Below are 12,245 nucleotides of genomic sequence, written 5' to 3' on the forward strand. Positions count from 1 at the left end.
CATAGTACAAAATTAAACAGTTAATTTAGAAACACAAGAAAGGAGAAAATACATATATATCACAACTGATGTCATCATGACCATATTTACTGATATTACCAATTTAAGATGTTCTAAGATGCATCCTTAACTATAAATAGCAGAAGATAATAAGACTAGGCTTGGAAAATTAAGTATATTTTAAAACGTTAATTGTAGACTGTTTCAAGTCTCTACTTGAAAAGCTAGAAAATGCTACTAAAAACCAATCTCTGTCTGCAGTCTAAAATAATTAACATTTTGACTTTTGATACTTATTGCATTAGTAAAGATCAGGGGTGAGACAGAGCACACAGCGATGTGTCAAGAGCTGCAAAACACCAAGAAATAGCCATTGCATTATCGCAATCCAATACCTTGGATTTAAAGTTTGCATGCAAACACATATGGAACAGTCTACAACTGACTGTTGCCCAAGGAGGTACACATATTTTTAGCGTCCAGGATACTAAAGCATTCAGAAAATAGTGGGGAAATTGCAATGATGGAGAAACAGGTACAGAAAACAATAGAGGAAAATGGGGGTCAAATGTAATCAACACAGTTATGCCAGACTTTGGTAATAATATTGTTAGAAAAATGTTTTCCTGAAAATGTGCAGCCCTAGATGCATAAATAGGATCAATCTTAATTGAACTGTAAATAAAAATAAATGTATAAATAAAACAAAATCAATTGTGTCATACATTTGGGATCACCTGAAAGAAAAATACAAATCAGTGGACATAACACAAGCTAATAATGGGAAGCAGCAATGAAATAATTTTACACTCAGTTATCAAACCAACTGTAAAAACAAGTATTTTATATATGTATATTACAAGTGTATTTCAATTTATCGCCAAACAAATTATATGCATCCACAAATAATAAAGTCTTTATAAAACTGTTGCAATTCCCACAAAACTAATGTAGGATCAAACAATATTATGGGCAATAATGTGCAGCATTTCATCTTCCCAAGCATATTCTAATTTTGTTGATACGATGTTAAATCAATAATATTGTACCTAAAGTAAATAAACAAGTGTTTTTATACATACATCCTTCACTTTGACATGTTTTGAGACATGATATTTGTTTCAACTGAGACCAATTTAACATTCAAATGAGCTTCAAACAATAAGAGTAAAAGCAGCTTTTTGTCTTCCAATGACACTAAACAACACAGATCCACAGCTGTCACGCTTATCTAAACAGTCGAAGCATCTAAAAGAAGAGTGAGTTCCATACTAGATATAATTAAAAGAACTGTATTTGACAATAAAAATACAGATAAATGATAAATAAATGGGATTTATTTTTCGCCCAGACAAAAAAACCTTTTCAAATCATCCTAACATAACGGTAAAGTGCCATTTAATACGAGTGAAGGGGAGGCCAATCGTGATTAAACTCCGCATAGGCGTTTACACTGACTCCTTAAACTGTCTGAACTCATCCATAAACATATCTCCACTTTTATATTGGCAACAACAGATGCAACTATTTCTGCAACGTTACTGGTAAAGAAAATTTGTTTTACAATATAAACCCCACAACTGTCTAATTACCAGCTAGCAGCTGCTTCGTATTTGTTAGCTAGTAGCTTGACCACTAACCCTTTTGGTTAAAACAATTATAAACCATTTAATTTTACAATCCTTTAAACTAAAAACAGAATATATTACAATGTGATAAATGAAATAAATTCCGGTAAAGCGCAATGTATCGTCTTTTAAATTCCTTTACTGACAGTTAGCTTTAATGCTAAAGCTAGCATTTAAGTCTGACAACAAATATTCAGCAGAAAAATACTAAGTTTTTCCTCCAAGTGTGACAAATAACGATTTATAACAAAAATAAGAATTGCAAAATTAAAATAAGAGGGTAAATGCATATCGAAAAAAGGCTATTTTAAAGTCATAATTTGAACAATGTTAGCAGCTAACCTTGGGTATGCTAAATCAGAAGCGCTATGTAAACATCAAATGCTAACGGTTTAATGTCGCCTGTGACTTTTACTAGTAAGTTTGATCCATGTTGTAGTTACTTGAAATGCTTCATTGCATTCATTTTTTTGTATGTAGACCAAACAAACAGAGATTTGGCTTCAGCAAACTCCCTTCGACAGTCGAAGCTTGTTGGAAAACTAGCATAACGAAAATCCCGTTAAAGTTCTAGCGTACAGCTGAATAAAACAAGCCCACACAGGCCAGAGGTTTGACAGTGCACTTCACTTCGAAAACATTTAATTTAAAATGCCTTCTCAGCTTGAATTACTATGAAGCCCTTGTATGCAGTAATAATTTTCAACCTTTACTTGGCTTTTTAAACGGGCAATAGACAGCGACGGGAATGTAGGACAAGGCGATTAAAAATGGCTGCTGCACAGAACAAAGCAACCATAAAACTGAGCAGCCCCGAAAAATGACAAAGCCGTCAATATGATCCAAGTTTGCATTTAGGACTCACCGAATTTAACAATTTATGAATGTCTTCTGCTCAGTGACACTAATATAGTTCCACAAAATGTTGTATAATCGGAGGATGGATTGCGATTGTAGAGCTCAATCTTCATAGGTTGAACCGATCGCAGAGTTGTTGCTGGGGTCCTACCCGGCCTGAGAATGAAGAACAGCGCAAGCTGGATCGACTCGGCTGTGATCAGCATACGTAACCGGAGCGAGTGTAGCCATTGCCACCTGCTGGTCAATTTTAATCATTACACAAACAATCCACTTGAATTCTTCAGAATTAACACTTAGACAGATTTTATTTTTGTCATGTTGTACATACAAGTGTATACAAAAAGAAATGACGTGAAGTACAGCTCTCTAGACTTTTTCATTTTTTTAAGTGCAGCCTTGATAAAGGTAAGCAGCAGAGATAAAAACACTGTGATGAAAAAAGTTATGTAAACATATGACTGCATAATTACAGTTCCAACATGCAGTTTCTTTTTTTTTTTTATTATAACCCATTTTACATAATATTCACCAGTCTAATGGCAGTGGGGAAGAAACTGTTCTGTAATCTGCAGGACCTGCATCCAATGCTTCGAAGCCTCTTCCCAGAGGGCACCAGGGAGAACAGTCCCATGTTGGGGGTGTGAGGGGCCATTTATGATGTTACGGGCTCAGGACACGCAGTGCTGGGCTGAAATGTCTTTAATGGAGGGAAGAGGAGCCCCAATGATCCTCTCACATCTCTTCTCACCTTCTTCCAGTCTGAGCTGCTGCAGCCTCCACACCACACAGAGACAGCTGGTCAGAACCCTCTCTGTGGTGCTTCTGTAGAATTTTTAAATGTCCTACTGAAATTGAAACTTTATACTTAATCAAATGATAAAATATGTTGTGAAAACAGCTTTTATTACATTAAGACCCGAAAGTGGTCAATTTTAAGAGCAACACATGAAACAAACCTATGCTGATTTTTATAAAGAAAAAAAGTACAATCTTCGAATTTCATTCAAAGATTTTTGCTTATTCAATTAAATCAATTTGAAAGAGAAAACCAATAATAATTTATTACAGAGAGAGATCTATAGCTGAATATGACATAATAATGCTAAAATTTATCAGAAGAACAGAGCTGAATTAAATATTAATTCAATAATACAAGATTTAAAATGCAGAAATGTTGTTTTAGGCCTTGCTATGCCTGGCATAATGAAGAGGAGGATTACTAACTAACTAAAGCTGAGGTAACTCCATGTTGTCTCTGTTTGGTTTTATTCAAGTGTGTTAATTATTTTAATTAATCATCATCACAATTTTCTTCAGCAGCAATGGTAATAGCCATCATGACTAACTCTCGTTCAAACATGAAAAAGTCAGATTCCTTGCTACCCGTGTTCAGTGTAAATGCTCAAGAATCTTTGTACGTTTTTCAAATTTCAATGTTATTGATCCAAAAGCACTTAACTCGACTTCTTTTCTGCCAGAGTTCTTTTGTATTTTGTGGTATTCTACAGTTAAAATACATTTTCACAACCCAGTCGCATTTTAGCTGCCATTCTATCGATGTCTTTGGCAAAAAAACAAAAAAAAACACATAGTATTAAACAAGTGGAGAACATTTTTTATTAAGCAAACTTTGTGTTCTCAGTACTTCTATTCTGAAGCATTGATCAAAGCTAAACTATTTTAGCACACTATTTAGAGACAATGCTACATCACTAGAAACTGTTTGTCAGAACATTAGATTTCTATTATCCAAAACAGACAAAAAAAATCCCTCTGATCATGTTCTTAACAAAGAAGAGATGATGCAACTGCAATCATGAAGCTGTAAAATGTGGGACTTGCATTTTGTCTTTTCCAATATTTTTTTTTTTTTTTTTTTTTTTTTTTACCATATTGGGTATAGAAACCTCTATTACAAAATATTCAGATGCTCCTTTTGCCCAGTATGTATTTGGTTGTTTTTTTTCTCTCATAAAAATACAATTAATCACAAACACAACTACTTCAGGGTGTCCATTCAGTCTCCTCCAGGGGGAGCTCTCCTCTTACCAGCTGAGTGGTCATTTAACCAGAACCTGGGTTTGGTTGTTAGAAAAAACAGCTTTTGTATCTTTATGGATGATTTATGTAATGGTTTTGAAGACTGTTGGAAAAATGTTTTAAGATTAACCAGAAAAAACATGCACTGAGTTGCAGTTATTTAAAAACGCAAAGGTATGAGGCACCCAAAGGTTATTGTGTCTAATCCTACCTTAATCTTTCTCAAAACAAGCATGAAGACACAACAGAAGAACATATCAGGGTCTTCGGACGCTCACTGCATGCAACAATATTGTGGTTACAGATATAAGAGCAACCTGAAAGCCTTGATTTAGGAACTAATAAATTAAACTACTCTCACAGGTGTGGAGGGTTGTTTTCCTTGACAAGCTTATGCTCTTTCTATGCTATAATTGGAATAAATGTTCCTTTTGGTTTAACTGGAAAGTTTACTTGACTTGAAATAGTGTGGGTCCACAAGATCTTTTTTGAAAACATCATTAGAAAATGTCAACTTGCATCTTTTACACCTTTTCCACATTCACTGTGTTTTATCATGATACATTTTACCATATTTTTGTTACCTACAAAAAGTAAGATGTTATTCTAATTTTGTAGGAAACTAAGAAATGCCACCATTTTTCACAGCAAACATTTCAGTCAGTCGAATAAGCAGCTTCAGTTCCTCCTTATAACTGTGTTATAGACCACAACCCATTGCACTGGTGTTGCTTCCTGTCATAAATTGAATTGTAAGGTCATTCATATTTATAGCTGTTCTACGTTTAAGAATGTGAGATGATGCAGGTCTCTAACCGGACTTTTTTTTTAAAGGTCTAAAATATTATTTATGTACAAATAAACTGAAACTCAGTGCACTGATAGGTAATTAGCTTAGTTTTATATGGAAGGACACCCTGCTCTTTATGCATCTCAGGGGTTACTAAACCAATCCCACAATTTTAACATGGATAAGCATTCAGCTGCCAAACATGAAAAAAATAACAAAAAGTGTGAAAATGGTTTTTTTTTAACCATACAATGTTTACCTTCTACTTTTCAGTATTATTTTACTACTTTTTGTTACTCCAGCAAACATATTTCCAGTACTATGATTACTTTTAGGAGGTACTGCATCATCTAATGTGCACCTCTTTATTTTTGCTGACTGTTTTAAGCTTTAAAAATGTTTTAGAGTTCCAATAAGACTTATGTAAAATTCCCATTTATATATATTTTTTCTTCAGGATGAGTAAATCATGGTATTATGAACACATCTAAGAAAACTTGAGTCATGATCAATTCTACATGCATAAATATTTGAGTCATTGTCAATTTCTTGTCACAGGATTGATAAAACACAGCATTGCAACTGTATATCTGGTTTTATTATTGAGATGCAGCAATAAAGTGTAAACATCATACACAGACCTCTGTACAGAACAAAGTAGGTAATGTACACTGCATTTTGTTTATCTAAAAAAAAAAAAAAAGGTCCACCCAAATGTAAAAAAAAACAAACAAACAAAAAACAACTCTTAAACCATAATTTCATTGTGACAGACAGCCTTTAATGAAAAAAATGAAAAACAATTTCTAAGGTTTATACTTTACCCTAAACTATTAGAAAGTATTTCATTCTCTTTGATGAGTGTGCAAGAAAAACCTAATTCAGCTGCATTGAAAAGGTTAAGGGCACAAATGTACAGTTTAAATTACAAAAAGAAAAAAAAGAAAAACAGAAATATGCAAATATTATAGCAATGTCAAATAAGAAGCTAACTAATATGTAATATATCCATATAGATGTCACACTAAATGAAGAAATATGAATAAAGATACTACAACAAAACTGATCACATGGTGCCAAAAACAAACAATCAAGGGAATCAAATAGAAAATTAAGAGATAGAGCCAGAAGAAATGGAGGAAATCAACAACCAGAAGCTTCACAAAGAAAATAGATTACAGGTTAGATTACATATGAAAAGTACCATCTGCTATAGAGTCGTTAAAACTTAGAGATAGAAACTGATTTTTTTTATTTTAGTCATTACTTTTTGATGGAAATAATGAATAAAAATGTGTTAGACTAGAATTTCTAGTTCTGAAAGGCCCAAGGACCTGTGTGAATTTTTTGCTCGTTGCATGCAAGTCAGTATCTGCATCCATGTGTTAAAACTTCCCTATCTGCAAAAATAGCTCCTCAGATCAAAATTTGCAATATTGCACAGTTAGTATCAGTTGTAATATCATGTAAGACAAGCAAAGCTCAATAAAAAGGACTCCAGCTGAATGTACTTATGGAAATAAGAGTCTGACAGGTGTTGGAGGACAGCCACACAGTCTCCATCAGACTGAAGTGAAACATCCCCAAGGCAAAACCACACACCATATCTGTTAGGTGGTGTTTACCCAAAAGCACTCGAGACATGCCAACCAGGAAGGCCCACAGCACCAGAAGTATGCGCAGGGGCACAGCAAGGACCAGGTGAGACAGCAGGAATTTGGAGACCATGGCAGCTCGACTGGCATGAGCGGCAGGGAAAGAGTACACGTCCATAGCTACACAGTCCAGGAAGCCTGGCGTCATCTCCCATGGTCCTCTGCGCTTCACCAGTCTCTGGACTCCAGCAACCGTCATGACATCAAGAATGAGGGCTGTAAGAAAATTTAGAACCAGAATAAGTGATATTCTCAAACTTATCAGGATAAAAATGTTTTAAAGATCTGCTTTGTAGAAATGTGCACACAACTTCAGATAAACATCACAAACAAAAACTGGAACAAAAACAAATATTCGTTTCAGTATGTTTGAAAATAAAAGCAGATAATATTCTTAGTTGAAAATAAACAGGTTAGAATAAATGTTTACTGAAACCGGAACACCGCGTGTGCACCCACGATGAACAGCGCCAGCCCAACCTGCAACAAAAGTAAGCTAGCGATTGTGTATGTGTGTGTGTGCGCATGCTGACACGGACTTATAGCTAAGTCCCGGCTGATGACGGCTCCTCCGTCACACCACCCCTCTCCTCTCCAAGGTTGGTGAAGTTCGGCAACCTAGAAAGAAAGTCTGCCACTTTATTAAGTCTGCCACTTCTATGACAGATGTTAAATTTGTAAGGTTGCAAGGACGTATACCACCTAGTTAGACAATGGTTACTATCCTTCATGGTGTTGATCCAGGTCAGGGCACGATAGTCTGTCTCCAAATAAAATTACCGTATCTGCCCAGAAGATAATACTTGAGACTTTCCAGAGCCCACTTAATGGCCAGTCCTTCTTTTTCCACCACAGAATATCTCACCTCCCGAGGTAGCAGCTTGAGGCTCAGGTAGAGTATGGGTTGCTCCTCTCCAGGATCTCCTTGAGCCAAAACAGCTCCTAAACCAACTGTGGATGCATCTACTAGGACCAGACATTTCCTGCTCAAATCAGGATTTTGGAGGACAGCAGAAAAACATAGGTGCGCTTTTAGAGCGTTAAAAGAATCTTCACACTCCTTGGACCACACAACAGGATTCTTCTGGTTTTTAGCTATCAAACTAGTGAGTGGAGGAGCAAGTGTAGCAAAATGAGGGACAAACCTTCAATACCAACCAGCTAGTCCTAAGAATGATCGCACTTCCTTCTTGGAATAAACTGTGGCCCTAGGTCGAACAGGCACGTAAGGACGGAAAGAAAACAAGATGGCAAGGTCCAATTGTTTACATAGATGGGGTTAAATTCACTGTATGAGAGTCCTACATGCTGACTAAGATACCTCTTAAAACATACAGGTTAAAAAGAAAAAAAGAAAAAAAAAGTTTAAGAAAGCTTATTATAAGCAATGTTCTGGCCTACAAAAAGTTGATTAGATGACTGATATTCATAATGTTCAGAGTATTTCCACTTTCTCTTAAGGTAGAGAGCTTTTAATTGAGCTCTTTTCTTATTGTTTTTCTGTTAAGTATTATAGTCTGTTGGCATCATTTTTTATTTTCATTTATATAAAGTCAATTTTTCTGTTTCTTAGAAGATCTATTGCAGATTATTATTTTTTTTTTTTACAAGAAACACACTTGATTGAAGATGATCGCAAGTTCTGGAGAAGTCAATGGGGGGACCAAATTTATCATATAGATACGTGGTTAGTATCTTCATACACTATGCAATATGTTTCTGAAATTTCACATAGTTATGCCCCCTTCTCAGATCACAAAATGATAATCATTTCCTTTGTTAATCCACTACAAAAAAAAAGTAACATTACGTGGTTATTGGAAATTAAATTGTAATATACTTAAAGGTGAAGCCTTTCACCACTCAGTCAAAGCAATTGCCGGAAATATTTTTAAAGAGAAAGAACTAAGTAATATACAAAAATGGGAATTCTTTAAATTTAAAATCAGATAGTCAGCCATTAGACACTGTAAAGAAATGAAAAAACAAAACAACCTAAAAGAATCTGAACTTATGAAATAACTTAATATCCTGGTAAATAAAAGCTCCCTTACTTTAGGGGAAGAAATTCAACTGGGAAAGCTGAAAGTTGAGTTAGATCAATTATATATTTATATGACTAAGGGACCCTTCATACACTCCAGAGCTAATTGGTTAGAGGAAAGAGAGAACAAAAAGAAACTATAAAAGGAATAATATCACAGCTCTAAAAATAAATAAGTCCTTGACTTCTAACCCAACTGTTTTAGCAAGCCATGTCTTTCAATTTTATTTGTATCTATACAGCTCAGATTATAATTTAACAAAAAGTGAAGAATTCCTAAAAAAAAAATAAAAGAATGTACTCCTCAAATTTGTATGGTCCTCCTCTTTCCCTGATATTAACTGGAAAATAAGATGGCTTCTTCCACACAAATTTGCTATTTCTAACAAAATAAAAGAAATCCAATACAAATTTATAAATAACATTTACCCTACTAACGCTTTTTAGCTAAATTTGTCAATATTAATGTCAACTGTGTATTCTGTAAGACTGACGAGGAAACAATTAAGCATCTATTTTTTGAATGTAAATTTTAACAGATATTCTGGAAAAGAAGTTGAGGTTTACATCATATCGCACTCCAACACACCAATTAAACTACAAGCCAAAAATATTATCTTACACTATACTAATAATGATAGGAAAATGCAATTCTTGTTTAACTTGATTATCCTAATTGCAAAATTCCACATACACAAAACCAAATTTTCCAAAGACCTTTCTTCCCTGTGTTTGAAAATGATTTAAAAATGTACTTCAATTGTATCCAAAGAATCAACAATAAAAAATGTATACACACTGTTAACGTAATTTGGGAAATATTTGGAGAAATGTAATATATCTTGGCCCTTTTTTTTTCTTTCCTTTTGTTTTTTGTCTTTGTTTAAATCTCATCTGTCATATCTTAACTGTAATTGCACTCCATCATTTAACACTTTGTCTTGAGATACTGTTCTATTTCTTGAGATATGTTATGTTAATATTTTGTAATTTGCAACTTTTCAATAAAGTTTTGGAGAAAAAAAGAGGAAAAAAAAAAAAGAAAAAAAAAAAGCTCTTTCACTCCACTACATTTAAAAGTCAAATATTGTACTCTCTACTCAACTATATTTCTAGCTTGTCGTTACTTGTTCCTTTTCACTCAGCTTAGGTTTCTAATCCACTGTTGCTGTTTTTCTTTCTTGAAATGCAATTAGCCAAATTCTGTTTCTCAAAAAAGGGGACATATTAAAATGTCCTTTTCAATATGTTTTTTTTTTTGTTTTATTTTTTTTCTATTAATGAGCTTAAATCTACCTGTATCTTAACAACAGCGGGGGTGTCATTGTCAGCATTCTTCATAACTGTGAAGTTATTAGTCTTCCCTTCATTATGCTGGGCATAACAAGGCCTAATGTAACATTTTTGCATTGTACATCTTGTATTATAAAACCAATATTTAATTTAGCTCTGTTCTTTTGAGAAATTTCTACATTCACATTACCATAAGTCATAATCAGCTTTAGATCTACCTCTTTAATAAATCAGTGTGGGTTTTCACTTTTGAATTGATTTAATTAAATAAGTAAAAAAAAATCCTGCTCCACCTGTTAGCTTAAAGCAGGCATATGCAGAACTTAAACATGCTAAAGAGGTAGCAACTGCGTCTAGGTAGAAGAACTAAAAAAATGAAACATACACTCCCTTGAGGACTGAATGTGTACTACACTGTATTACAGATTTGCATGAAATTCCAAAAATGTGAACAACTCCTAACTCCTAACCTTAAACCTCTATTCCATAGTGAAAATATGAGGAGAATCAATACCCTGTTTTCTTTTTGGTGTGTTTTCAAATACGTATAATCAAAACAATGGCATTTTTGTAATGCAGTTTTTTTTACAGGTGGTGTAAATTTGGTAGCAAAGTGGTTCTACTCGTCAATACATCAGGTGGTTCCTGAGAGTTACAAGGTTCTTAAAATTACTCTGAAAAATTATACAGAATGGCACTGATATTAGAAAAAAATAATTGTACGTTTGAACATACAATTATTTTTTCTAATAGATAATATGTAAAATAAAGTAATAAAGCTTGTGTTTGACATATAGCTAGTTTTGTTCTTTTTGTTTTCCCCAGAATTTTATTGTCATTACACTCTCACAAGTACAGCGCAATAAAATTCCCTCTCTGCATTTAACCCACCCCCTTGGTGAGCAGTGGGCTGCCATTTGCAGTGCCCGGGGAGCAGTTCAGGGTTAAGGGTCTTGCTCAGTGACATGGAGTGGCAGTCTGTGGGTGTGCAAAGCTGATGTATATGTTTTTTGTATATGCAAGCTGGAACCTGTTTGCTAAGTAAGCGCTGTTTAGTTGTATTTCCTGTTTTAAACGTCTTAAAAACCACTGCAAGTTTGTTTCTACTGAAGTCTGAATCTGAAAAATGAAGTAAATGTGAAAACAGATATGTTGGTGACTAAGAATAACCGCTGTGGTGTACAATAATACCAAGCAGCATTTGCTTCAAGTTCACATACCAGAGACTAGTAGAGCTTTTTATAACTCTGTGACAGTCCCAAAAATACCCATGTCCCTTTTGCTATCTCCAACTCAAATCGGCCATCTTCATTCACTTAATGTCAACTGCTCGACAAACCTGTTTCAAAGCAACAATTCTCTGCCTATATTCACATGTAGCACTCAATGACTTACTATTTCTCTCAGCTGTATAAAGTAAATCTTTTGTGATTCTCTGTTTTCATGCTCAGAGAGGAAATATTGTATACATATACAAAAATTTATGAAGGTGGAAGGTGTTTGGAAGGTCACTTTGTGTGTCAGTCACAGTCGGACAAATCTTAGAATCTCAGAAGAATAGAGAAGTATCATGCTGGCAGCCGTTTCAGTTAGCATGTCTTGGTTTGGTTTCATCAGGACTCATGTGTCTTAATATTTGGGTATTCTTTAATTAACAAATCTTAAATGAGAAGAGAGGGTTTTTTTTTTTCCAATTTTGTCATTGTCACTAAAAATACCTATTTGAGCCTTTGGTCATTTTCAAGGCAGACTGCAGTCTGCACTGTGCAATGATGTGAATGTCAGTTGACTACTCAGCTGCATTTCCAAGTTAAACAGTGTCCCTAAAACTTTTCTAGAATTTAGTCAGTGAGTTATTGCCAGTAATTGGTAAATGGCTCTATTGGATGAAGTAGTTATCACTTAAGAGAAAAAAATCTATAAGCATTATTTTC

At 34.4% G+C, this 12,245-nt stretch overlaps 2 protein-coding genes across 7 annotated transcripts in view; both read right to left on the reverse strand.

Moving 5' to 3' along the window:
• The window catches only part of prrc2b (proline-rich coiled-coil 2B), a 27,987-nt gene extending 25,327 nt beyond the window's left edge, over nucleotides 1-2,660 (reverse strand). For all 5 annotated transcript variants that reach the window (XM_015392130.1, XM_015392123.1, XM_015392139.1 and 2 more), the window contains exon 1: nucleotides 2,494-2,660. The gene's annotated coding sequence lies outside the window, so the exon portion shown is untranslated. The remainder of the gene's footprint in view (nucleotides 1-2,493) is intronic.
• Nucleotides 2,661-5,915: 3,255 nt separating this feature from the next.
• plpp7 (phospholipid phosphatase 7 (inactive)) overlaps nucleotides 5,916-12,245 on the reverse strand; it is a 10,724-nt gene continuing 4,394 nt past the window's right edge. For both annotated transcript variants that reach the window (XM_015391882.1, XM_015391892.1), the window contains exon 3: nucleotides 5,916-7,190. In XM_015391882.1, the coding sequence (XP_015247368.1) occupies nucleotides 6,802-7,190 (389 nt within the window). In that variant the 3' untranslated portion in view covers nucleotides 5,916-6,801. The remainder of the gene's footprint in view (nucleotides 7,191-12,245) is intronic.

The sequence above is a fragment of the Cyprinodon variegatus genome, unplaced genomic scaffold, assembly GCF_000732505.1.
Source record: "Cyprinodon variegatus isolate N-32 unplaced genomic scaffold, C_variegatus-1.0 Scaffold23, whole genome shotgun sequence".
In the NCBI taxonomy this organism is placed as follows: Eukaryota; Metazoa; Chordata; class Actinopteri; order Cyprinodontiformes; family Cyprinodontidae; genus Cyprinodon; species Cyprinodon variegatus.